This window comes from Gallus gallus, chromosome 11 (genome assembly GCF_016699485.2).
Source record: "Gallus gallus isolate bGalGal1 chromosome 11, bGalGal1.mat.broiler.GRCg7b, whole genome shotgun sequence".
Taxonomy (NCBI): domain Eukaryota; kingdom Metazoa; phylum Chordata; class Aves; order Galliformes; family Phasianidae; genus Gallus; species Gallus gallus.
In genome coordinates, this window is record NC_052542.1 from 15,317,532 (window position 1) to 15,344,945 (window position 27,414).

Sequence of the window (27,414 nt, forward strand, 5' to 3'; positions counted from 1 at the left end):
TTTCTTTGTGGCTCCTGTAGTAGTTGGCACTAGTTTTGTGACCATTATTTATTGTGTGCAGGAGGCCGCCTGGCCAGGCCTGTGATCCTCTTTGATGCCCTGCTTATTCTTAAGGGGAAGTAATCAACACTTCAGCACCAAATAAGGCAATAAGATAGGGCTGAACTTTTCGATACTGTAATTAAAAAGTGTCAGTGTCAATGCCCTTTTTGAGGTATTTATGACTGAAGTGTAAAAGTCTTACAGTCGGATGGCAGGATTATGACAGAGACTTTTAATCTTCTCTTCTGACTGTGAGGGCAGCCAAGTTCTCATGCTCCTGGGTGCGCTGAGCAACGGCCGATGTTTCCAGAAGCCACTATTTTTTTATCGTGTCTTTTTGAAGAACTGCTCACCCCATTTATATGGCTAAGGTTTTGTTACAGCCCGCAATTTACAAGATTCCATGTTACAAACTCCACTGCAGATATGATTTCCTTCTACAGGTGTATTTTCTTTCACACAACCGTAAGAGAGTCTTATCAGTGAAGCCTGAGGTTGCACAAGAGATGCTGGGAGCTGGTAGGTTTAATCTTCCTTCCAGGACAACGCTGAAGTCCAACCACACTGAAGCACATCTGGACATAAGGCTGCTATATTTTGCAGTGCTGCTTCACTTCTGCAGCAAAGACTGACTATCAGAAAGATGGTCAACTCCGTGCCTGTGTGGCTTGTGGGTTGCTCAAGGGTAGTTCCTGTGCTGAAGCGATGCCGTATGACTGGTGAGGAGCATGCTGGTACTGAGCCTCATGAAGCAGAACCTGGAGGGGCTGCCGGGGCTGAGATTCACTGCCAACATATCCACATTAACACTGGATTTGATGACTGGGATTCAGAGAGCAAAGGTACAAGGTTTTGGGCTTCCTTCTTTTTGTGGTGGTTTCGCGTGCACTCTTCAGTTTCCGGTCCTGAGGAGTCCCACTCCTCAGAGTCATACTTCTGGTCCTCATCTGTCGTGGGTGCTTTTAACTATGACAAGTGTTTGCTAGATGCCTTTGGGAAGAGTTTCCCAAAATTCTCCTGGCAGCTTTGCTGGATACAATGAATATTTTTGGTCCTTTCTGACCTATGCAGCAAGGTAGCATTGCTCCTGGTGTTTGCTGTAGGACTTGTCACTACCTCATTCCAGATACTAGGCTTTTTCAGTAATTCCTCTGTGCAGAGGGTAAAATTATTAGTCAAAACCGATCAGGCCATAAGCTGAGGTTGTTGTGATGTAATGGCCGTGGCCGTGGGTCCTATTCAGTGAATTTTAAGCCTTTGACCTAAAGCCACCCACCCACGATACCGTGCCATCGTTTATTTGGTGCTTAGGTTGATGATCCCTGAAGGAAGCCCACCGCTGCTCCTCACGGGGGCTTCACACAGGGCCACGGCGGCTCTCTCCCACCTCAGAAGGCGGCTGTGGGGGAACAACCGGCGCCCTGAGGGAGCAGGCAGCAGGGAAGCGGGACGGCACCCGCCTCGCGGGCGCTGAAGGGACGGAGGCGCCGGCGGACGGGAACCCGCGCGGACAGCGCCGCCCGCCCCGCGCACCAGGAGGTGGCCGCCGGGGTCACGTGGCCCGTCCCTTCCCGGGTACGGCAGAAGCAGAAGTGAGAGCCCCGGAGAGACGCGGCCGGGCGCGGCGACGCCGCCACCACCACCACCGCCACCACCATCACCATCACCCCCTCACCCCACCGTGCTGACACCGGCAGCGCCCGGCGCCGCGTCGTCCGCGCGGCCGGCGGAGGTGAGGCTGCAGGGCGGCCAGCCGGCTGTGTGCGGGGCATCGTGGGCAGCGGGAGGAGGGCGGGGAGGGAAGCTGCCGCGAGGGGCTGTGCTCGGCGGGAGGCGCGCGAGGGGCTGAGGGGGAAGGGGGCGAGCATTCTGTGGGCTCGCCGAGGGGCCGCGCCGTCCGGCACCTCGCGGTTGGCTGTCACCGCTGCTGGCCGGGCTGCTGGAGGGGGAAGAAGCCCAGCGCCATGCACGGCTCGGCTCGGGGCTGAGGGCCGCAGCCTGGGCCGGCGTTTGGTCCCTAGCAGGTGTCCCGTGTGGCCGAGCGCTTCGGTTCCCCCTTGCTCGGCAAAGCTCCGTGCAAACAGCCGTCTGTTGGTTGTTATTAATTGTTAGCGAGGCGGTGTTGCCGGTGGTGCCGTGCCCGGTTGGGTGAGGTGCTGTCCTGAGGCAGGGCTGGGGGCAGAGGGTGCAGCGACGCGTGCAGAATGGGGACGGCAGCGCCCGGAGCTCATGGGAACGTGTAGAAACTGGGGCGAGTCTGCCTTCAGATTCCGCTTTTTGAGCAACCTTTGTGTGCAGGGAAGGCACCTGCGGCGTCCTGCGGCTCAGGAGTGGTTCAGCTGTGCTCATCTGAAATGTCCGTTGCCAACCTGCTGTACTTTCGCCTGCCTGCAGCTCTTTCTCTCTCTGTTCTATCAGATGTCTGTACGGTAGGAATTGTAGCCTGATCTTCAGATAAGGGCTTGGTTTTGAAATTGAGAAGTACTGCAGCAAACTAACACTAAATATGCAGGTTCTTGGATAGCACCAAGAACATCTTTCTCCGTGTCTCTGTTCACTTGGCTCCTTGCAGTGGGTCTTTCTGACTTGTTGGTACAAAGTGTTCAGGCTCTTCACTAAAAGACAGTGTAGAAATTACTGTTGTGTCACGACACAAAAAGTAACGGGTGATGCCGATTCTGCTTTTGATACAGGACAGCATTGAAGTTTTGCTCCTGTGGTGCCTACAATTGCAGGGAAGGAGTCATACGCTGGTGTCTGTGCTAAACCAGATCTTATATGTTATGTGACTACCAGATCACTCATTGAATCATTTGGACCTTCCTTTCTTTCTGCTTTAGGCTTTGGGAACTTTTCTGTAGGAGAGCAGCGGTGCTTCTGCTTTGCACAGCGGTGTCTTCTAGCTCATGGTCCGCTGCTTCAGAGGCAACCAGGTACTGTGTTGATGAGGGTTATAATGGAGTTCTGCTGGATAGAAATACTGTAGATTCACGTTGTTGTGCAGTGAAGGCTGTAACAAGGCTGAAGGGCACACACTTAGGAGTCTAGGAAGCCTCTTAATGGTGAGAAGGTTAGGTCTGGTATCAGGCGCTTCCATTAGCTCTTCTGGGAGGTGTGGTGTGTTCCACTGTTAGGAAGCCCTCTGTGGTGGTTGTTCTAAATTACGGAACAGGTAAACAGACAATAAGGGAATGGTTGGTTAAGTTGATGAAGTGCTATGATGTTTTTTGCCCCTTCTTACTGATGAAGTCGGTGTCCTCGGCCACAGTGTTGTTTCACAGTGAGTTAAAAGCCTGGCTTCTAGCTTAAGATTTTAGGTAGGCTAAAAGCAGTGTTCACTTTCTTTTTTAAAGAAAGAGCTACTTTAAAAGAGGAAGTCCAGTTTATTATATTCAGCGGAAGCTGCTTAAGAAGCCACCTCTGAGAGGCAGTTCCTTTGTACTGAGGGGCTGATCTCTCAAAAACTGCTTCACTGCCTTTTATTAAATTACTATGTTCAGAAATTCCTTTTCACGTTGTTTTAAGACACATTTCATTTTACAGCTGCAAAACAATGTGCTTTTCAAAGGCTCTTCTTTTTTTATTGTATTTCTGTTCTCCTTGTATTTTTGATGTTGTAAGTCACTGTAGCTAGACGACTATGGCTAAATTGCTGGATGCAAACTGGTGATGATTTTGGTGATAAGCTGATTTGTCCCAGGGAGTCAGAAAGCATCAGTCACGTTCTGACTGAAATCTGCCGTTGTGTACAATCCTTAAAAGTTGTCCAGAAGTCTCAGTTGAAGGATTGGCATATGTGTATTTTTTAAGTACTAGTAGGACAATGGAGTACCCTTTTCTCATATAGTAGCAAGCTAATTAAACACAGTATTATCTGTGTAACTCTTTGCAAAACACTAGATGGACTTTAGGTTCCATGCAGGCAAAGCAGAAGAGGCCTCTTTTCAGGTAAGAAGGGCCTCGTGTTTACTCCTCTAAGAGCCTAAAAAAAAACCCACCCCAGTGTTCATTGAAGTTATAGAATTTAAAAAGAGATTGGAAAGATTGCACTGGACCGCTTCAGAGTCTGACAGATGGGACTGAAAGTGGTTGGTGGCCCACACTGAAAGACAGCTTTGTGGTATTAACGAGAGAGCAGAAAAGAGAGCTCCTTAGTGAAGCTCAGGTCAGGAGACTGACATGGGGAGAGGGGGAGGAGGGTTGGAAGAAGTTACCAAGGGGAAGCGAGAAGTGACATGGACAAATTAGTTATCAGTGCAGAAACTGAAACTGTGATGGAGAGTGGTGGGCTGAGGAGATGGGAGGAGAACAGCAGAGATGCTGTGGCAGAGGGCAAATCCAGCAGGACACTTAGACCTGTCCTGCCCAGGGGTGAAATTACGGGGAGTCATTGGGAAATGTGTGGCAACAGCTCCTGCTGCTTGGGCAAAAATGGTATCACTTCTTTGTATATGGATGATAGAGCAGGTTTTAGGGCTTTCTGTTTGTAAATAATCCTGCTGAGCACTAATCAAGCTTGTAATTAGCTGTTAGATTTTTGGAATTCTCTTCAAGCAGTAAATTAATGCTTCTGTGTTAAGGCAAGGAGGACAGCAAACCTGATGCAGTTCACCATGGGCGCAGCATTTTGACTGTCTGAAGTTGGTACTGTGAATATAATAATAATAAACAGTGAGGGGAGAGGAAAAAGGTTTTGATTGTGCTTCAGATGTTGCAAATGTCACTTTCCACACTGATGTTTTGATTGTTAATACTAAGGACAAAATCGATTTCTGGATATTTTTTATAGTTCCAGAAATTAAATCGCCCTCAGTTTCAATCAAGAACTGAAGATTTAACTTCCAGCATGACATAGAACTCACAGAGTTTTTATGGCACACAAATCTACAAATACCCTAAAACAATAGAGAAACTTGGATAGGAATGACTGAAAACAGCTAGTTCTACCTTTGTCAAATAGAAAAATGTCCATGAGCAAAGACTTACTGGTATGTTACTTGCTATACAATGGTAACTAAAAGCTGATCTGATACTTGAAAGGATCTTAGGCTTGAAGTGATACTTTTTGAATGTCTTATGAGATTCCTGAAGCCATCAAATCAAGATAAATATAGTCAGGGTTTGAGCTTTGTTTAAAGGAGTCTATTCTACACATGGATCTACCAGTATCTTTAATTTAAAAAAATGTGGTTTTAAAGGAATAAAAATACTGTCTTAAATACTGATTATTTTTTTTTCTCCTTTCTTTCTTTTTTTCTTTTTAGCACAGTGAAAACCATACAATTGGATTGAAAAAGAAACCTAAGAAAATGCCTCGAAAGAGCGTAGATTATGGAGAGCTGCCGGAGTATGAGAAAAGCCAGATCAAAAGGACATTGGAGCTGGGAACTGTTATGACAGTATTCAGTATTAAGAAGAGTAGTCTAGAAAGAAGGACTATTCAGGTTATAATGGAAACCAGGCAGGTAGCCTGGAGCAAGACAGCTGACAAGATCGAAGGTTTCTGTGAGTATTTTCAAAGTGTCCGTGAACTCGGAGTTACTAATAAATGAATGTAATTGTCAAATATTTATTTAGTGAGGCTTTATTAACACGATTAAGCTTTTGGCTAAGAAGAGTTTGGTAATTTGCCAAGAATGTGCTGAATAGTCGCAGTGCTGGTGAAGAATCTTCCGCAGCTCGTTAGTTAGATAACGAATGCTATGCATATATATGGTTAACATGCTTTTTCTCTAAATCCTGCTCTCCAAGATTTCATCCTTGAGTATGATGGTGCTTGTGTTTCTCTGAGTGACAGCTCTTTTCCATCGTTAAGCTCAAGAGGTCTTGTAGCTTAACATCATCAGTACTTCTTTAGCTCTTCTTTCTCCAAAAGAAAAGGCTCCAAATGGGAGGAAACTGGATTAAAATTTGTTTTCTTGAGGAATTTGCCATATCAGGGTAGGAATCATTATTTAGGACCATTGTTGGAAAGTACCAGTGACTTAGGGGGGTGGAGGCGTGGGGTATAAGGGATGGTTTGAAGGTCCTGAGTTGACAGCGCCTCTGGCTGATATCTAAACTGTCTATAATTAGGTGGGGAAATAAAAGTGGGGTTTGTAGCTACATAGGACTGCAAAAGCCGTGGTATAAAATAAAGTGAGACTAATTTCCAGTTCTTACTGAACAAGGCTGATATCAACCAAGCTCAGCCTGCAGGTTCTGGGATTCTTGCAACTCCCATTGTTATAATGTAACTACAGCGTTTGCATATGACTACATGGTAACTATTCATTTTTCTTTTTTATTCTGTTGTGGGCATGATTTTACTATGCAGCTGCTAAATGCCTTCAGTGAAGGAATTGAATTGTTTGTCTGAATTGCCAGAATCATTTACTGCTCAGCCTCAGATAATACGAGAAGCTGGGAGTTTTAGGAATTGAAATTGTGATAAGAAGTTGGAGTTTGGAGGCGGAAAATTGTGAAGGCTGCACAGATGTACTGTAGTAAGAAATTAAGTATAGCCTGGGGAATCTCAGAGGTGAGACTAGAACTTACTGAGAAGAGACAAAGCTCAGTGAGAAACAAATTAGTCCAGACCTGAGAGAAGGAAGAGGGGTTGAGAACATGAGGGAAACTGAGACTAAATTAAACTGGGGTGAGGGAAGAGGTCATAGATGTGGAGGTGTATGTGTGGGTGGGAAATTATATTGTAATGTGAGAGCAACTGGGGAGAAGGGGAATGAGGTTTGGTTATTGATTTGTGGATTTTTAGAAACTTCTTTTTTTTGCTAAATTTACAGTAAGCTAAAAGTGCATCAGTCTGTAAGGTTGCGAAGACAAGCGCTAAGAACATATGTGACTTTTGGATTGTCTGTGCAACTTCACTTGGTGCTGCTTGCAAGCATTAGATTTCTACTTGCTACTGTTTCTGCTGGCTCCTGTCTGGTTCCTTGCATGGCCTGGATTTGCCACAGGAAAACTATCGGAAGGAAAGGCTGGTTGTCATGAGAATAGTTTTTGTCATTGGTAGTGAAAATGTGCTCGTATGTAGTGTTCTGGGAAAAAGCAAACGGGTCTGGAAATGTTCATTAGCGTTAATTAACTGTCTTGCTGTGCCTCAGTTACTCATGTAAAATGAGGGTAATTATCCCTTCCTATAATTATGAGTGTGAATGCAAGTACTTTAGTAGTTCTGATATGCTTAGATCCTGGAATGAGGCGTGCTGAAAACCGAGTCCTACATGAAGGAGTAATTCAGTTATGAGAGCATGGCTTGAACGTACTTGGTAAATAAAAGCTAGGGTCATGCATGGGTTAGAACAAATTAGGAAATGCCCATGTAGTGGGTGAATGAGGCCTTAGAGTCCTCTGGCAAAAGTATCATGGGATCATGGAAGTAAAGACACTGCAGCCATTTGCACAAAGTAGCCAGACCTAAAGAGGTGTGTGTGTAGTACTACCTCCCATCAATTAAATCACTAGCTCTACACAGAGATGTTGACTCTTTAAAGAGAGGGTGAATATTATGTTTGACTCTGACACCTGGGTAATCCAGCAGGGTAATGACTTGCCTCCAGACACACTGGCACTCATTACCAGAACAGGGAATTCAGCTGTAGAGCTGCAATTTATCCAAAGGCCATCTGCCTCTCTCCCTGAAAGTTCCAGTCTATAGCAGTTATTTTAATTTGGCAACATGTAAATGACCTTTACAGCAATGGAAACTTCAGATCTGAGAGCAGACCTACTGAAAGTATGTCATTTGCACAAATATGCACAATATTATTTATACTTATTTAGCTTAAAAATCAAAGAACCTTCCCTAACCCTCAGAATTATTTTGCAGGCATTGCTTCAGAAAATGATGTGAACTGTTGGAAAGGTTCTATCTACTTGAAAAGAAAGTCACTGCAGCTTTAACTTGCTGACAGTGTTTCTGCTGAAGAGGAAGGAAATCTCTTTTTTTTTTTTCTTCTTTTTTTTTTTTTTTAAAGTAAATTTGCTATTGCTTCTTTTGACTGAGGCTCAGGCTTCCTTTTTTTTTCCCTTGGAAATTGGAATATTTATGGATTTGTACTTTCCATGTATTTAGTAATTTAATGTGTGGGCTTCTTGAATACCAGTGATAGGGGGAATTAAAGTTTTTATTTCTCTGGAGCTGTACTAAAACAATACAACCAATTTTATGCTAAGAGAAAAATTGTTTCCACTTGTGTATATATAAATGTACATATAAATGACCCCAAATATTCACTGTTGAATTGTGTTGACTTCGTGAAGAATAAAAAAAACCTTGCACGTTTGCAATGTATACGTATATTTAGTGGCAAAGGGCATGGAATTAAGATGTCCAGTTCTGTTGTTCAGTATCCCGTGCTTTAATACTGAGTAGTGCTTTTCAATACAGAGTTTTTGTGATGTGAATTTTAACGGTTGCTATTTCCACGTGCTGCACTCCAATAAGAACTGGTATTTATTAAGGGTGAGAGTAGTACGGTAACTGTAGCAGGCCAGGAGAGCATGGTATGGATAGATACAGTAATCATTTAATGTGTCACTGTGTATGGGATGTTTGTCTGCAGTGGTGGATCTTGGAAATAACTGCATAAATGAGTGGAGGTGATTCTGCTCAGTGCTTGTTGTGGGTGAACCCTCAGGTTATTACAAGGGCCTTTTTCAGTTTGGTTAGTGTTGTTTTGGAAGGGATTTAAGTTAAGCCTCACGCTTACGATAAGGCAGCTACTTTTATTTGGATTAAATAGGTCTGTTCAAGGGAGATATAGGATTTGCTATGCTGATAGAAACGTTTAGACAACCCTGTGGTAGTTCTGTGTGTTTTTAATTGCATTACCTGCAGAGAAAGCTATCAGCCTTCATGTTCAGCATGGACTGGGCTTCGAGCAGCCTGATCTAGCTATAGATGTTCCTGTTCATTGCAGAGGAGTTGGACTAGATAACCTTTAAAGGTCCCTTTCCACTCAAACTATTCTATGATTCTGTGGAAGTGCTGCTAAAGTCAGAGCTGTTTCCCACTCCTTGTAGGTGTGTTACTCTTGCTGAGTAGGTTAAGATGGAGATACTCTTCTTTATAAAACTCCTGGTTCCAAGCCTTCGCGGTGGTAACGAGCGATGATATACAAAGGCAAGGAAACCTGGTTTAAGCATTCTTCTTTGCTGTGTGGCTTAGACTGTGCAGTGCTGGAGTATTGGAGATTTTCCACTGGCCATCTGAAGGAGTTGGGTCACCATATACAAAAGAGATTTTCTAACAAAAAGGAACTGGTGCGAAATCTCCGTATGGTCCCCTGTGCAAAATAGCGCAGGTTATCAGTGTCCTTTTAGTAGGATATGCTATTCCAATAGTAGATCAGGGAGCCAATTTTTCAACTGATACGTGTCATGGAAATTCTCTTACTTAACAGAGCATCTGAGGGTCTTGGTAACTTTTTAAAAATTTTTTTAGCTTGAGAGTTGTGTTGGAGCTGAATGGTGCTACACAGCTTCTTAATTTTGCAAGCACAAAGTCCTGTTTCAGCTGGTGCTTTGTTCTAGCTCTACAGATCAGGCTGTGCAAAGCACACCGCATTGTAACCTCACTGTTTCCCTTGAAGGAGGCTCTTATATTGCCTCTCCTTTTAGTGTCAGTCCTTCCTACCCACTTGTAAGGGAGGGGAAGGAGCTGCCCATTTGCGGTCATCTTAACGCCATGGACAACCTGTGTGTGTGCAGACTTTCTGTCCTGCATGACTGTGCAGCCAAGAATTGTTCAAGCCAAGGAAGTTTTTAAGTGATGGCTCAGTTTTCGTGAGGACAGTGTAGCTGTTGAGCTTGTCCAAGCTAATCAGGCTTGCTGTGGGCTCTTCTCTGTGTATGAAAGCTCAGATCCTCTTGTGAGACTTCTTTTTTTTGGGTTTACTGTGATTTTGCTGCAGGAAAATGTAACACGTTGTAGGACCAAACACGGATTAGGTGAGATGACTTTCTTTTCTTTATAGCCTGCGGAGTATTAGTCTCTTCAAACATGAGCACCTTTCAAGAAAAAATAAATACAATTTGTCCATATCTTACATTCTTTGGAAGCATCAAGTTGAATTTTAAATGAAAGGGGAAGGGTCAGCAAGGGAAAGAGTGGAGTTGCCTGACCCAAAGTTTTCTAGGTTTAGTAGAGGCCAAGAAGGTTCCTAGTGCTGCCATTCTTTGTCATCTTACACATGCCTTTCCTGGATTCACTTGGATCAATGAACCCCTTGAGCAAAACCGAAATAGATAGAAGTGAGCAATGCACCTTTTAGAAGAGCTGTAATCACAGATGTTTGGCCAGCAAGATTTCATTAATATATAAAATGAATGCCAGTGACATGGTATTCCTTACATGGGTCTGCAGAGAGCTATGCAAAAAGCTGAGGGGAAGAGATCTGTGCTAGATATCACTATGTTCACCCATGCTTGGACTTTTTTTGTCATCTTGCTATAGTTCTGTACAGAGAGATGTTGTAGGTGCCCTCATAGCTCTGCAGTCATCTCAGGGAAACACTTGTAGGTACTGGCTACAAAATGTCGGGGCTTTTTCTTCTGCATTCTACTTCTCAAAGGCATTCATTTTTATTCTGCGTTGTCCTCCATTGTTTTGAACTGCAAGGATAATGTTTGCTAGGTGGGCTATGGGACTGCTGGTTGGGCTCAGAATATTGGAGCTCTCAGTCCTAAGTTACCAGGCCATTGGTGGCCAAGCATTGCTTTAACTTCTGGTGACAATGAGGGCAAAAGCCCTCGAGTCTTTTATGTATTTACTTCTTTTTCCTGTTGTGCTTTGTGTATTACAATGTGGTATTAATACATGTGCCCTGAATGAGACCCAGTATGACATGCCCATGGAACATGTACCCATAGGTTTTAATGGCCTGTGGCTGAGTTTATGGATATGCAATTTCAGAAGTACTGATCTTGGTGACCGGAACAGAGCTAAACTAATGTTTGTGTTATCAACACATCAGAAAATGAAGTTCCAGTTTCCTGGTATGGAGGGAATTGATTTGCTTATTTAATTTGTAATGGTTCTTTTCTGGCAAACGCTAATTTCTGTATGCTGTGTGCATGACTGTGAAGCTGTGACATTATTGCGATGTGATGCTCAGCATGTCACTTCCTGTAGTTCTGCCGTGTGGTTGTGTAGCATTTAAGCCCTTTACAGCAGTGTGTGGGTCTGTGTGGTGGCCCCTCAGTCATGCCTGTGCTGCTCTTTAAGCTCTGTCCTCTTTAAGCTGCTGCAGGCTGACCACACAATAAATATGTTGTGCATTGCTGTGGTTTCTGGGGTCACTTCTGCCTCCATGTCAGTGATCCTGCTGCTCTGTGTCTTTGCTAGCATAGCAGATGGCCCACAAGCAGCTGCACTGTCATAGCTGAGGTGGCAGCGCAGGGAACTTCTCAACAGCTGTGAAAAGCAGAGAGGAAGGAAAGGGCGACCAGGAGTGAGAACTGCTGAAGTCATTGTTCTGCCAAGAGACAGGTTTGGGGTCCAGCACCTGGCGTTTGCTGACTTGAAGTGTATTCAGTGCTACCAAATAAAGCTTCCAGTATTTCGTTGTGTCATGATGTATGTACTTAGATGCACGTGAATAAACTAAGGCACAAAGAGGTTATGGTATCTAAGTTGGTGTAGCAAGTACTTGGCAAGTTGTAGGTCTTCTGAAAGGTGAGCTGGAATGGGTATTTTGTTCTTTACTGATGGGAAGTGCTTTAAGGGGAAAGTTTGTGGCAGCTGGAGTCTGGTTAGTCACTGGAAAACATGGGAGTTTCTGCATGCTCCTCCATCAATCCTTGTGTGAAATGATGATTCATAGCTAGGAGAATTTATGCTCTGAGATGTTCATGACACCACCATGGCAAACTTGTGAAGCGCAGGAATAAAGCCTGTTGAAACTGAGGCTTTTGTAACTAATGATGTACTTCAGTGTAACATATCTTCAGTCTAGATGTATATTAATGTAACAGGAATACCTTATGCCTTTCTCATTTTTAATGAACACGTAAGACTGACAGTGAATAACACTTGATTTTAGAATTAACATGAGCTGCTCATTTCATGTTATGGATTTTTAAGAGGTCTCTCATATTTCAGGGATGTATTAAGAAAGGGAATGAAAGAAACAGAGAACTAACTCAGTAAATTCATGTTGTACACAGAGTTTAGACCTGTGAGTACTGCTCTGTTTCTTCCTTATCTGCAGGACTGCACTGTGTTTGTTTTCAGGTGTTGTTACACTGCCAAGTAGAAACCGCATTTCTGCAGAATGCTGCACCTGGATAATGATCAACGCTCCCTGAAGCAGCAGTGCATCTATAATGTAGTCATGTAGATAACTGGAGCAGATCAGGCCAAGTGCGATTTACAGGTTGAGGTGAAATGCAGGGATGTGTAACTAATAGAATGGCGAGCTTATGTACGCTGCCACAGATGGTGCTGTTCTAACTAACAAGGTATTTATTTATTTAGATCTTTATTCTTGTACTTCGTGAATTTCAACCTGCAGCATGTTGTCCCTGAAGTCAAATTTTGCTGAATTTGCTTTTAGTATCCCTGCTAAAATGATGTGCCAAAGGGAGCGCGTTTTGGTTCTGAGCATCCTGTCAGCTGTCAGACCAGCAAGAACCTAAGGTGCTGTTTATGGAAGTAGCTCACATTCTTAACCACAGTTGAGGGATTTCTTTGTTCTTCACCAAGTTAATTTGCTCAGTCATTTAATTGGTAACATTTGAATGTCAATGAGAACTTTTTCTGTTGTGGAAAACCTTTATATCTTTCTCTTTGGAGAAAATGGTCTAAACATTTATAGCCTCTCTACCTTTCTGGGTGAAGTAGTGAATATCAGCATATTCTGCAAAGAAGTGTGAAATGCTTCTTTTGGCTTTAATGTTAGGCTTCATCTTGCTAATTTTCAGTTGTCGTTATTTTTTTCTGTCTAAACTTCTGTACTCTTTCAGCCATGTAGTAATAAGTAAACAGTAGGAACAAACATAACTCCCACTGAATGCTCCAGAATCATATTCTGTCATTTTCCTTCTATTTTGCATTCTAAAAGCTGTTAAGAACAAAATGTCACTGCAAAAGTGAATCTGCTTCTTGCTCCTTGAGGAGTATCATTTCAAAAGGATATTAAAATTCACCTTTTCCTAAGTTGAAACTGATGTGTTTCTGTTCTTACCCAGGGGATCTTCGTGTAAGCCTCCAACTGAGAATTTAGACCATGGTTTCTGTGGTCAAGTGAAAAAAACGAATGTGTTTTAGCCTTCAGCTGTTTTCAAATCATTTTTCAGCAACTCGGTTTTGTGGTGTTTAATGCTAGCTTACAAAGACCAGAGTTCCTGTCGTGGCTGGCCAGTGAAATGGGGATCCAGCCTGGTGATCTTTGCAGACCAGAGCACTGCTATAGGGTTGATCAGAGTGAGTGGGAGATGTAGGTACTCCAGTATATTATTCCCAAAGTCAAAGTTTTGCATGGCAACCTTTTTGTTTTGTTTGAGGGAGTAGAATGTCAACTTTTATGGGCACGTGTATATTTTTTTCTCATTTTCTGAAGGTGCCTTTTTCTTTTTAATATGAAGCCAACAGCCATTTGAGGTCTGTAGCCCTTTGCATTCAGAGCCCATCAAACTGAGAAGAGCTGTAACATGTTGCTGCTCTGCTGAGCAGTCCAGCGAGGAGTTGTTAATTCATAAGGTGTAGCTATCATTGGTTGGATGGTAATTCATTGTTTCTGTAGATGGTGGCTCTGTGTGACAAGAGGACCCTTTGGGAAAGTACTCAGGTGCTGTGCCAAGACCCACCATACCATTTCTCATGTTGCATCCTTGTAAACTGTGCTTTCAGATACTCCTGTGACTTAGCTGTAATTCCTTGGGCCACTGCATGTTGTATTCAATTTCACTGTTTGTGTGTTCTGAATCACTTTGCATACCACTTCTGTACTCACGTGCTTCAGCTTTCTTCCTTCAAATGGCTGCCCTTCTGTGAGAGCAGCCTCACTTTTTTCTCTTTAGAACTGTGCAGTGTTTCACTGCTGTTTTGAATAAAACAGGAGACACACCTTATGTGGTTAATCTTTAATTCTGCAAAACCAAGACCAAAGTCATTGTCCTCACAAACCACAGTGAAATCCATTTGCAAAAGGATACTGAAGGCCTTCTTCATTCAATGGGGGCTCATTTGCACATTGCCTATCTGGAAGGAGGTAGTTTCTGCCTTTCTGAAATGAAACCTTCTTTAGAATATTTTGTAATGCAAATTGTTGAAAAGATGTGGATTCTAAAAACTGGTTCTGAAATGCTTGTGCAGAACATTACTGTACATACACATAAAAATGCAAAGATATTCGTACAGAGAATGCCCAGCCTTGTGTCTGGGTCTGTGCTGTTTGGATGATCAGAATCTCTTATTTTCCCTTCTGAAACATTGCCAGTAGTTTCCCCCTAGACTTCTGGGGACTGTCGTTGAAAATACCTAATGAAGTAAATAATGCATTTATTGTATTAAAGCATGCCTTCTTAATGTGACCTTACATGGTCACTTCCAACGTATTGCAGTTCTACTGTTAGCATTGGCTGATTTTTAAGCACAGTTCCTTCGCGCAGTTATCTGCTTGGCCACTGAGCAGTTGTGCTTCCTGCAAGCAATGAATGATATGTGAGTGCTAGGGCTGGCAGGAGGCAAACCGTTCCCTTTGGGTAGCAGTACTGGTTTGTTCCTGTTTCAAGCGTACCTGGAATGATCAGCAGTGTTGTCATATACAACAGTGTAATGTTTTCTGCAGTTCTGTTTGCGTCATTCCTGCACCTCCTATAGTGGAATCCAAGTTCTGTTTTCCTGGGGTAGCTGAAAGAAAGGTAACAGCAATTCATGATTTTTGCTGCCAAGTTATTTGAGTGAAGATCAGTGGCGATGTTATGGATCAAAAGGTGCTTAAGTTTGTGGCTGTGAAGAGCTCTCACAGGCACTCTTGGTTGCTCAGTGCCGTTTAATCTGTGCAGTCTTTGGAAAGTTGCTATGTAGTGGTGTAATGATCCATTGAATTAACTGATTTACCAAACAGACACAGCATCCAGAACAGACATACAGCTCCTTCAGGTGTTGAACTGCCACAAATACAGTGAAAAATGCATATCCAGATAGGAGCCTGAAACAGAATGGGAACTGAGGATGCCTTTGAGTCCAGTCGGGTTAAATAGTCACCTGAGGGAGTTGTCAGAATCAATAGGGGACTGCTGAGACTGCCAGAGAGATTCTTTTAACCCATAGAAGAAATGACATAGAAGAATGGATGAAATGTGAGCTGGCATTGTAGGATTTTTGAGTGGCACTCAGCTTCTTAACTCTTTGGCATCTTAATGACTGCATTAACAGTGTCCTCCTTATCTTGTTGGGTGTCAGCCCCTCTACAGAGCTGGTTTGAACTGTTTCCTTGGGAAATTCATTAATTTTATACTGTTACTTGGAAATTGCACTTGCAAGCCTATTGTACTCAATCTTACAATGTGCAAGCTGCATATGTCCAGATCTGTGCTTTTTTTCAGATATATTAGGCCCCAGGAATATCTGTCCATAAAGCCAGGTCAGAAAATGACTCTGCTATTTGCATGTGGGATTGAGAAGAAGAAAGGCTCCATAAGATCAAGTCAGTAAGAAGATGGAGCGTCCAAGGCACTGTGCTGCTAGTTGTAGCACAGGCATGAAGTAATATTTTAATTGTTTGGTGACGGATTGTGCTATAATAAGTTCACAGTAACAGGCCACTTGGTACAGTTGGTTTACTAATCTGAGTCTGAAACATGTTGCTGCTTTTCCTGGCTGTTCCCTTCTTGGATCACTGGGATTGGCCATTCCGGATGCAGTGGGCGTTGGGTGGAGGGTGCTGGCAGCTCTAGCCCCTGTGGGGGGAACAGCAAGGTTTAGCTGAGACCCAGATATATCCGTGTCTCTCTCTTTGCCCCTCTGATTTTTTTTCTCCCAACTTCCCTATCACTAATATGAAATAGACTCATGTTAATTGAGCTTGTTCTAAAGAACACATGAGAAATCCCATAAGAGCAATATAGTTCCTGTAAGGCCTTACTGAAGTGTTGGAATTTGTTCACATAATGTTACTACACATTAAGAGGGTGGTATAGTTTTCTCTAAATTGGTTACTAGCCCTTGTAAGAAAAAGAATTTACATTTATTTTCTTCTATTGTTAACAGCATCTATCCCCATAGTCCAGTCCTTAAAGCAGTGTGAGTAAAAGAAGAATGTAAGATTAGCAGTACCACTGTGAAAGCTGTGTATGCAAATATCCTTGTGCATATATGTATATACACATACATTCACACGAGAGAGTGGAATGGTAGGGCTGAAAGGTTGTAATGCAAAGCAAAGGAGTGTAGTGAGTGCATATGTAACTGAGGGAAGACATTAAGCAAGGCTGCGTGTTTGTTTCAGAGGTCTGGGTGAGGTAAGAGCCACTTGAAATGACAACAGCAGTGCAGATTGTGAAACTGTTCTATCGCTGCTCATAGGTTATGCTTTGAGGGGCTCTTTGTAGCATGGTGTTTTGTCTGCATGGATTTATGGGAGCATGAAATGAAAGGTGCACTTTGCTTTCAAGTTAAAACTGTGCTTCTCAGCAGAGATTTGTTGGTTGAAGGGAAAGAAAACGTACCTGGTGTTGTTCTTGTGTATTATCAGCATGAGCCAGCGTGGTGTACAGTCCCATGCTGTATATTGTGGCCACTAAAGTACTTTCTTTCTTTGCATCCTGAGTGATGAATGTGACTGGGCTTAGCCTACCTTTTCCAGATGCTGGCATTTTGGGATGCGTATCCAGGTACACTGCTGGGGATCTAGGTGAGACTGTCAGAAGATCTGAGTCATCAGTAAGAGCTTCTGGTTGTGGATCATTTATGGTTATATCATGAATTTATTTTAGAAGATTACACTTAAAGTTAGGGCTCTTGTCCATCCAGATATTAGGAGGTGATCTAGTAGTTCGAAAGAGTGACTGAAGAGGTTGAGACATTAGCTGCGCTCTATCTTGAAGGTATTATGCTAGGAAAAATAAGTTCAAGAGAGATGCTTGTGTCATAAGGACAATTTAGGTTGACATTTAAGGTCTTGTTTTCTCAAGAAAAGTTGTTTAATGTCAAAGAATAAGGAGTGTTAGGGGGGAAGTTTGGCCTAGGATACTTTGTAAAGAATAAAAAAATGAATTAATAAATGAATGTTTCATTATCAGCATTCTGCTGGTGGATGTCTTTGCTTTTGTCCCCCTCCTTTTCACACTGGCTTCATAGAAACCCAGTGATAATGGGCCAAAGCTTTAACCAATGTTCAGCTCCTCCACCCTGCTGGCAGCTGAGCTTCTTTTTCATTATCTGTTAATAACTGTGATGAAGTGTTCAGTTAAAACTTGCTTTTTTTATATTATGGAATTCTTAAGTGCACGAACAGAAACCCTCAGTTATTTTCCTTGGATCTTGCTAGGTTTGATAAACACATTTCAAGAACAGCTATTAAATGTTTCTGTTCACTCTTCATTCTGCAGCTCATAACTCAAGATTGTCCAGAAGTGGGAAGAGCCACTTGTTTGGTTCACAGGCAGAACAAACCACTTCCTCAGTTTTTTAATAAGTATCTTATCTTGAGACTACACATATTTCTATTTCAGTGCTGTCTCACTGCTCTTATGCAGGCATTATAGCAAAGGCTGAACAAAAAGGGAGCTGACTTGAGAAAGTGCATGCTTATGCATTGTTCCCACTTGGCTATGCCATAATCAAGCTAAAGGTGCTACAACAGCTTACGTTGAATGACAGATATCTGTTTGGAGATGGCTGGGAAAAGGCTTGTAAATGCTTTAATTATTAGGCTGCATTTTCTCTTTACTTTCTGGAGGGCACCAGATACACTTGATTAATATGTTCTTACAAGTGCTAGTGAGTGTACTGAAGCCAGCTGACTTTCAAGATGTGGTGCATACTTTTTAAATAGGTAAATTAGAACCTGTATCATTCTTCTGTCTCTGAACAGTTGGCAGTCAGAAATTTCTTGTTCAACATAAATTCCATTTGTCTTCTATGTCTTCCACATGTCTTCTATGCCCCAAAGGGCCTATATGTATAAGCTTTGTCCATTGATAGTCAGTGATAGTCATATGATAAGAACAGGAGTTCTTCTTCTTCTTTTGGTCTTTCCCTGCTGTTGTCTTCTGGTCAGTAATACACTGAGTCATTCAGTTGTGGATTCCAAGCTGGTGCAATTTGCCTTTCTTGTCAACATAGCCATCTATAACCATATACACGTTTTGAGTTCTTTGTCTTGCTGTTTCAGGCTGTGCAGGAAGGTGAGTGCAGTTCTGACGACTGACTGACTGTTGTTTCCTTTCAGTGGATCTGATGGAAATCAAAGAAATTCGCCCAGGAAAGAATTCAAAGGACTTTGAACGATGCAAAGCAAAACACAGAGAAGAACACTGCTTCACTATTTTTTATGGTACCCAGTTTGTCCTCAATACCTTAAGTTTAGCAGGTAAACTTTTTTTTTTTTCATTTTTTTCCTCCTTCAACCTAACTGCTGAACAGTCAAATACACTGATGAATAGTAATGCAAAGAATATTACGATTTTTGACTTCTGCAGTTCAGGAGTGCACCGAACGCTCAAAACCTGGAACCTTTTATTTGGCCCCTAAACATCTGTGAACTGACGCATTTGTAATGTTTTGCTGTCAAAGTGCATTGTATGAGACTTTTCCTTATATTGTCTAAACAGAACAGTTGTATAATTTGTGGATGTCGTACGTGAGTCAGTTGCCATGGTCTGTCTTGCACTGTAATGGCCAAAACCTCCGTGTGTTTTAGGAACTTTTGTGCTTGTTGTTTATCAGAAGACAACTACTGTTAAAGTGCTAATAAATAACATGTCTCTTAGTACATGTTTCTATTAACATATCACTTCCCGAGGTCACAGTGACAGATATAGCAGAGGTTTTTAGCATAGTTTCTGATGTGCTCAATCATCTGTAGCAAGGAAAACTTTTGATGGTTAAATCTCTCTTGTAAAGTTTTCAGTGCTGAAGAGCAGGGATGATGTTGTCCTCTTTAAAGTCAGCAAAGGATCTGGCTGGTTAAAGATGAGAGCAAAATATTGCCCTGGCATTTTCAGTATGGCCAAATGATTCTGGAAACAGTATCCATAGAGTTAGACTAAGTCTGTATCACAGAAACTTTCCTATTATGTGTGAGCAGGCTAATTTGAAAATGAAGTTCTAGTTTGTGTGGGTGCGAGTTACTTGGTAATACTAAACCTCTTCTAAAGAAGGATTAGGGGACCACAAATAAAATTGGAAGATGTTAAATTTAAAGTGAAGAGATTGATGGGAAATAAAGAAATGGTGCATCCTGTATCTCGGGTAAGGCTTGGAGCACTTCTTATTTCAGGTGAGATTATTTAGGATGGCAAAATCAAAGATTTTGAAATGAAAAAGGATATTGGTTTTTATAGTGCAGGCTGAATATGCTTTCTGACTGATGGAGTTTGTGAAGAGATTCTATTCTGAAAAGTTTGTAATTGAACTCACTTTAGAATCATGCTGGCAGTTTATTCACAGCAGTAGTTCTCTCTGTCCTGCCCGTGCAGAAACATGCCTGCCCATTTCATTCATCAAAGTTGCTGCAAAATCTTAATAGGAGAAAAGAGGAGTGCTTTCCTAAGCACTGTAACACTAACAGTACCTTCCTTTTTATTCAATGATCATTTTTTTAATTATAGAAACTATATACTCCAAGTAAGCTAACAGAGCTTTCACGTGTGTCTGAGAATTAAGTGCTTATAGATCACAGCTCTGGAAACCTTTCCAATTGATGTGCTCCAAAGGTTGTGCTTGTGACAGAGGCTTTGCTTGTGACAAATCCTGTGTAATAGAGATTTAACTCCAGATCATTTTACCATTTTTGGATGAGGTCTGAGAAGTTAGCATAAGCAGCTGTGCTTAAGTACATCGGGTCCAGGTACCTCATATTGGTTTCCTCTAACACTCCACACAGACCTCCTCTGTGGCAGTTTTTCAGACCCGGGTTTCTGTTAGTATTTGGAAAGCACTCAGTACCTTGAGGCATGGTGTCCTAATGCTGAACTGCATAACAGTATGACTGATATGACTTTCAAGTAAGAGAGAAATCCTTTTCCTTGCTAAGGCTTTGTCTTGGTTTCTTTAAACTGTATTGAATAGTTGCTACTTAGAAGGGAATGGTGGCTGTCATAAAGGCCAGAATTGCCTTGGGAGAAGAACTGGTTTGTCACTGTTAGTGGGTGTTATTTCCGAAATTGTAACTAATTGAAAAGCATTTCCATAGGGAACTGAGGCTGGGCTCTGGCTTCATCCCAGGGGATAAAGCATTCATTTTGTTTGAAACTGTGTTTAGATAAAAGTTAATCTTCATACTTTGAGAAACTGTTTTTCTTTGAAGGCAGTTAAAGAATCTGCACCGATTAGAGCTCCCAGTTTTGTCAGAACTGGTTTAATTGAAGAATGCCATCATGCTGGTTCAGAACCAGCATTCTAAGGTGTATTAGACTTTGCCCAACTGAAAGCTGTAAAGATAGCGTCTCATTCAATGCCCCCCCCCCAGATTGATTTCAGTTTAATTGGTATTTGCCAGGGAAAGCTGAATCCAGAAGGCAGTCCACGATCTTCTGTTGTGTTCAAACATTACCAAGTGGTCATGTCAAATGAGGCAGAGAGCTGTTCTCCTCTTAAAAGACAGAGCTGCTAGGATTAACCTTGTCACCCCCAAATTTATGCTGTATATTATTAGCTCTAGAATTAGCAACATGAAGCTATGCAATGAGATTTATCAAGAAGAAAGGTTGACCTGCAGCTCTATATACTGGGGTTTGGCCAGATTTTATAAGTCATGTCCTACTTTCTCACAGCATTTTTTTTTTCCAGCTGATTCTAAAGGTGATGCTGATAAATGGTTGTGTGGCTTGAATATCTTGTATCAAGAGGTCATGAGAGCTCCCACACCTGCAATCACGGAGAGGTATGCAGACATTTTTTTCACTTTGTGAGACTTAACATTTCTTTGGAATTTAAAGGAGAGAACCAGAGAGAAGTTTTTAAGGTGCAGCCAGTGGTGCTTGCCAGTTACCTTAAGAAACAACAACTTTCCAGTTAGTTGATGATGGAAAAAAGTTAGATGGAAATTCTCCATGCATATTTTTCTGCATGTGTGTTCTGGAATCACTGTTGTGGACTTGCATTATACTTTGTTCTGTATGCCACAGACACACACACACACACACACACACAAGGTCTCTGAATGAAATCTCAAGGCCATCTGATCTGAGTTCTTGGGAAATTCACATTGTGCAGTTACAACAGGCTTGATCTGGTAGATGTGTGTGTTGCAGCTCCTGTGTCAGGATCAGTTGGTCATAGATCAGTTGTGTGTGTTTAGACATTTACTATTAATACTGCTAACAGTATTTTGCTGGGCAGCTAAAGCTTACATGCATTCCAACGAGGCTTTTCTTAAAAATTCCCTAAGCTGTTCCTCCCTTCCCCCTGCTTTTAATTTTTATGCATGTTAACAGAACTTTGAGTCAGGAGCCTCAGCTGGCATAAATCATTGACTTGGTCGAGCAACTCTTTGGGTTAGCTGAAGTCTTGGCCCACTGTAGCAAGTTACATGTTTATAGTTTCTGTTTGTTCATTCTTTTGTGCTGTGCACACCCTTCCCTTTCCTGTATTGTTTGCCTGGCTTTAAAATGAAGTACTAAGTAGTAAAAAAGTATATATTTACAAATACAGTCACAAAACTGATTGAAAGCTTAGATGCTGTGCTGAAAATATTTTTGCTTTATCAAAAGACGTGCATTTTCTGATTTTTAAATGCTTCTCTTGAATTTCATCTCCAGATTTTGATATTTCATTTGTTACATTTTCATTATTGTTCTCAGATTAAATCTATTTTTCCCCCATTTTTCCTCCTTTTCCCCAAGCTGGCTGAGAAAGCAAATCTATTCTGTTGATCAGACTAGAAGAAATAGGTAAGAAACTCTCTCTTTATGTTCAGTTTGTTTTTAATGAACTTTTATTGCAGGCCCTGACATACAGCGAAGAGAAATAAATATTTCTTCACCAGAGATGACAAGTATGACAACCCTTGAAATGATATTTGCTCATTTAACAACTTGAGTTTTGCCTTCTGCTAAATGCAACAGTACATTCCTATGTGTGATATGAGGAAACAAATGATGCGAAATAAAGGCTTTTGCTTTTGGCCTAGAATTACTTTGCTAGAATAAAGAAAGGCAATTGCCTTCCCCCAGTCCCCAAGTAGGTTGCTTGCTTTACAGAGATCTTTACCCTTTAATAGCCAACTTAAACCCCAGCAGCATGGTTTGCATAGCCTGCTGTTAGTTTTCCTGTGCAGACTTGCTGCTAGGAGTGCTGGAGTGACTATGATCTATTGTAGATGGACCAAACCCAGCTTTTAAAAGCCTTCTTGGGCACCTGGAACAATCAAACTGTGTAAGGAGAGTTCAGCATGGGCTGCTAAAGATCCGGGGTCAGTGTTAAAATGATTAGCCTTACCTGGTTTCAGACCATGATCAGTGTGTGTGGTATCTGGCTTGAAAATAATTGAGGCAGCAGTGTCGGATCCATCCAGAGATAGGGCTATCCCAAGCAATAACATGAGCTCTTTCCTGCAGGGGGTCAGAGCTGAGACAAGAACAAAACAGAGTATTTAGAGGAAGAAGAGATAACAGAATACTTGATGAGTGTACTGGGGGAGAGGAGGGACATTGTTGTGACAGGGTAATATTGTGGGAAAAAGTTCCTTTAACAGTGGGAGACCAAAGACACTTTTGATGATAGCTACAGAGAGAAACTAACTTAGTTATTTGGAAAAAGGACAAAAATCTTTGGTTGTACGTTGTTTTTGGTTTTTTTTTTTTTTGGGTTGTTTGTTTTGTTCTGCTTTCTGAAGTCTTGCTGTGTTGAGTGAAATTTTTGTGCAGTTGGGCTAGATACCCAGGTTTGTGTCTTTGCCACATATTCAGATAGGCCAAAGCATCACTGACGCTTCTCATGTGAAAAAAGTGCCATGGGCTGTAGGTTCCCATGTGCTGTAGGTTCCCATGTGCTGTGTTGCTTCATATGTTTGAGTTTGAGGACCTTGTTTCAGCTCAGTGTGTGCAGTAGGTTTGCAGCTTTTGCACAACAAAAGGGACTTACTAAATGAATTCAGCTGCACACTTCTGGTTAAAGTTGCCAGAACATGTGGAACACTGGGAAGAACATTAACCATTTTTCTTCCATATATATTACATTACCATGATTTTGCTCTTTGTAATGTTCATTTCTTTTCTAAGTCTGGAAAAGAACATGTGTTTCCTCTCATTTAGACCTTTTCCTTAAAACACAATAAAGTGTGATTTGTTCATTGTGTGAATAAGACTGTTACTGCAGGAAATAACACCCTTCTGCAGGCAGCCTGTGGCGTTGTGCAGCTGGCTTTGGTGTGAACCAAGACACAGTTTGAGGAATGGTGTTTTCAAAACTGCCCAGAACAGTGAAGGGCCTTGACTGGATGCTGGCTTACACCTCCTGGTGCATTCTGTAGAACTAGCTCACAATTGAGGCGTCTGGGGGGAGATCATGAAGCAAAAGCAAATGTTAAGGTATAGAAGCTGTAGCTGACAGTATGCCTGCTGAAGAGGTTTCACTTGGTTCTTAAGGGTTGTTTCATCACTACAAGGCAGTCTGCTGAGGTTCAAGGGGGCTTGCAGGTGGAGAGCGCAGTTCTTTGTTCTCCTGGTAGGTGACTCATGCATTTAGAGAATTTCAGGAAAGGGGTATGAGCTGGGCTTCATTTTGTTTAGTGCTGCAGTTACTATGGAGGTTGATTGTAAAGGTTAGGCTTCCAGGCAAGCCCTATTTAGCATGCTGAGTTTTTCCTAGTGGTGATGAAGCCTCAGCTCTTTGTTTTGGCTTCTGCTTGTTCAGCCAGAGTAAACTGCTTGTTCTTGGTGTTTGGGGTGTGAGCGGAGTGCTCATTCTTGCTCCTACACGGAGTTTTTTTCCAGAGATCTGGCGACAGGGTGGAAAGCCAGGAATTTCCTGACTTCTAATCTGGCTTTGGCATAGATTTTGGCTAAGTTCCTTCTTGCTTTGCTGTTTTCTCTCCATGCTCAGTGGAGATGAGGATCTCCTACAGAGCAGTTGCTTGCATGGACACAGTGGAATAAAAGTGTTACTTTCATCTAGATACTACTCGCTTTTGTTTCTTTCATGTTACTCGGTTCTGATCCTGTGTTTGCCTAGAATTAATGGCTTATGAATAGCAGTGGGGGTCAAGGCAGAGCACCTTAGCCTTGTTTTCTTGGGTACTACTGGTATTGCACTGATGTCTTATGAGCATTGGCTGTAGCACCCGTAGATGTGTCTGTGTTCTCACCTCTTCCCTACTTCAATTTGCTGCTATGAATCTTTATTCCCTTCATCTTCCAGTCAAGGACTTGCCCTTGTGCCCTTCGCATGTCCCTTTTTAATGCTGTGACCTCCTTGAGTCCTCATACCACTACCTGCCCAAAGTACAAAACCCTATACTAAAGCATGAGGCCTAATTTCTGTTCCTTGCTATCCAAAAACAAATGGAGTAGCAGGCCACTGAAACAGAGCTGCACGGGATGGATTATCTGGTGTATCAACTTGGTGCTGTTGGGTGGATGAAGTCTTGCTCTTTCCTTTTCCTCCACCATCTTTACTTGCTTCTAGCAGGCTCTCAAGATCTGCTTATTCCAGCTATGATGCTGTTATGGAGTTGGGTGAGCTCACAAAGCCAGTGGAAGACTTGAAGACTTGTTCTCCCTGCAGCTTTAGACTTTTTTCCTGGCCTAACAAGTTGAATCATGTTAACTGAAGGTTTGATGAGTGTCAGAGCTGGTCATTGGAGGCAAAGGAGGAGTGGAGCACAACAAGAGGGGTTGGGGTGACTTCTTGTAACAGCAGGGTACAGTCAGGCTGACTCACCTGTACCAACAACACACTTAAAGTCTTTAGGCATCTAGCCCCTTTGGAAATCAACCCTCAACTAAGAGTTATAATAGTATTGCCCTACTCCCATTATCACTGTGAGGGTAACTGCAAGTATTGTGATCTGCTTTGAGACTGCACTGTAGAAGGCCATAGAAATGGTAGCTGCAAGGCTGGAGTAAAGTCTGAGGTTGATGAGAGAATGGGAAGATGTGATTGAAATGCCTGTTTGTCCTCACTAATTAGAAAATGTCAAGCTTACTCCCATATAGGTGTTATATTTACAGGAGATTATAATTATAGGAGATGTCCTACCAAAAATGTTTTGATAGTAACATTTTTGTATTGATTAAAAAATATGTTGGTAGCTGGCTACATACAACATAAGTGTTTTATTGTTTTGTTCTGTTTTCTTTTTTTCAGCATCAGTCTTAGAGAGCTGAAAGCTGTCCTTCCCCAAGTAAACTTCAAAGTGAGCAGCATGAAGTTCTTGAAGGATAAATTTGCGGTAATAACCTGTTAAGTTAAATCTGTTTTGTATTATCTGATGTTGATATTTCTGTTCAGGTTAATCTGTATATACTTTTTTTTATTGCTATGCACAGATAATTACATTATATTCATACTATTCATTAATTTCTAAGTTTGTCTTTGCCTGCATATAAATCTTTAAGAAAATACAGACAACTTCACTCTCTTCATTCTCAGTAAGGATACAAAACCAAATGTCAGGGTGCAAAACAGAAAGGACAAAAAACAACAATTCCTCCTCTTCCCACCAGTATTAAAAAGTAATAATCCCCAAATATAAAAGAAAAAATGAAGTCAGGATGGAATTCAATGTGTGTGATGGTGGCAGCTGAAGAGGAAATAACTTGTATGCTGTGCAGATGCTGTGGAATTCTCAATTCACTACATGCAACTTTCTGTTGTAGGAAATAGGTGCTCACAAGGAAGAGCTTAGTTTTGAACAATTTCATTTGTTCTACAAAAAGATCATGTTTGAACAACAGAAATCGGTAAGTTTTTAAATAAGTAGTCTTCATAATGTTAAACTGATTGATTGGAATAAAAAGGGAATGCTATTCTTGTAACAGCAGAAAGCGACGTAGCACTGTGCCTGATGTATAGGCAACAATCACCATCAGCAATTGGCTTAAGAAGATGGCTAATGGCATTTCTAGGAATAACTTTTCTTCTGAGATTTTTATGGTAAACAGAATGTCTCCATAATGAGTTTGGTTAATCTCTTTGCTGATAGGTGCAATGATTTTTCATACTTCTATTAATTTTGCACCGCATCATTCTGTAAATCACTGGGATGTATCCTGAGTATCTAATAGCTATTGCTCTCGTTGGCTCATGCTCAGAAATTACAAGTGATGAGTGCAGAGCATGACATGCTCCAGATAGTGCTTGGGCAATATGAATGCAGTGGAATAACTGCCTGACTGCAGTTTTCTTGTGTTAATTGCATAGTTTGATAAGGCTGGTGAAACCTGCATGTATTTAGGGCCTCTGAAAATTAGGAACTCTTTGTAACTGTGAAAATAGGTGATTTGAAATTACTTGCATACATATTTTTATTGATGATGTACATATTGTGGATTCAACTTGCATTTGTTAAAACAGAAACAGGGAAAATCAGTGCTGTTTGTTTTGGCAGTAGTGCTTTCTTGTGCTACTTAAAAGTGATGCTGAAATTATTTTGAATTAATAATCTCTGTTTACTGCCAGGATTTTGGTTTTGCTCATGAAAGTCTGGTTAATTAGCTTGAGTAGAAAGCTGAAGAGTAAAACACAGAATAAGGAGATTATCTGACCTCCTTAGACTCTGATTATCATCCCTTGTGGATCATTTTAAAGAAACTCTTCAGTTTGCTCAACAACTGCTACGATTCAGTTGATAAGTTTCCTGTGACCTCCTGCTAGGTTGCTCCAAGCTGGAAGCAATATAGATTTTACATTCACATGAACAAATATGATGGAAGAGATGCAGTTCAATTTTTTGTGGGATATAGAGCAATAAAAACTCCCCAGAAAATTGACCGGCAGTGTGTGTAAGGTGCTTTATCAATAGCAAATTTTCTGCTGCTTTCACACTGAAAAGCCTGATATGCAATTGTCCACCTTGGGTGGGATTAGATAGAAAACGTCATGTTCTCTTATTTTTTATCTTACCTCCTTATCTCCTCTCTCTCCCCACCCTCTTCTTCTTCTTTTTTTTTTTTTAAAGATTCTCGATGAATTCAAGAAGGATTCCTCTGTGTTCATTCTTGGGTGAGACTCCTCGTTTGTATTATTTCTCCAAGTATACA

The 27,414-nt window shown here is 41.7% G+C and overlaps 1 protein-coding gene across 3 annotated transcripts in view; it reads left to right on the plus strand.

Moving 5' to 3' along the window:
* Positions 1-760: 760 nt before the first annotated feature.
* Positions 761-27,414, plus strand: part of PLCG2 (phospholipase C gamma 2) — a 57,904-nt gene continuing 31,250 nt past the window's right edge. Inside the window, exons 1-9 of one of the 3 annotated variants that reach the window (XM_004944258.5) lie at positions 1,622-1,774; positions 2,883-2,975; positions 5,307-5,547; positions 18,441-18,581; positions 21,002-21,095; positions 22,057-22,104; positions 25,520-25,604; positions 26,032-26,115; positions 27,333-27,376. In XM_004944258.5, coding sequence (XP_004944315.2) covers positions 2,949-2,975; positions 5,307-5,547; positions 18,441-18,581; positions 21,002-21,095; positions 22,057-22,104; positions 25,520-25,604; positions 26,032-26,115; positions 27,333-27,376 — 764 coding nt within the window. In that variant the 5' untranslated portion in view covers positions 1,622-1,774; positions 2,883-2,948. Of the gene's footprint in view, positions 885-1,621; positions 1,775-2,882; positions 2,976-5,306; positions 5,548-18,440; positions 18,582-21,001; positions 21,096-22,056; positions 22,105-25,519; positions 25,605-26,031; positions 26,116-27,332; positions 27,377-27,414 lie in introns of those variants that run through there. The other 2 variants (XM_025154285.3, XM_040707174.2) reach the window with 2 other exon arrangements.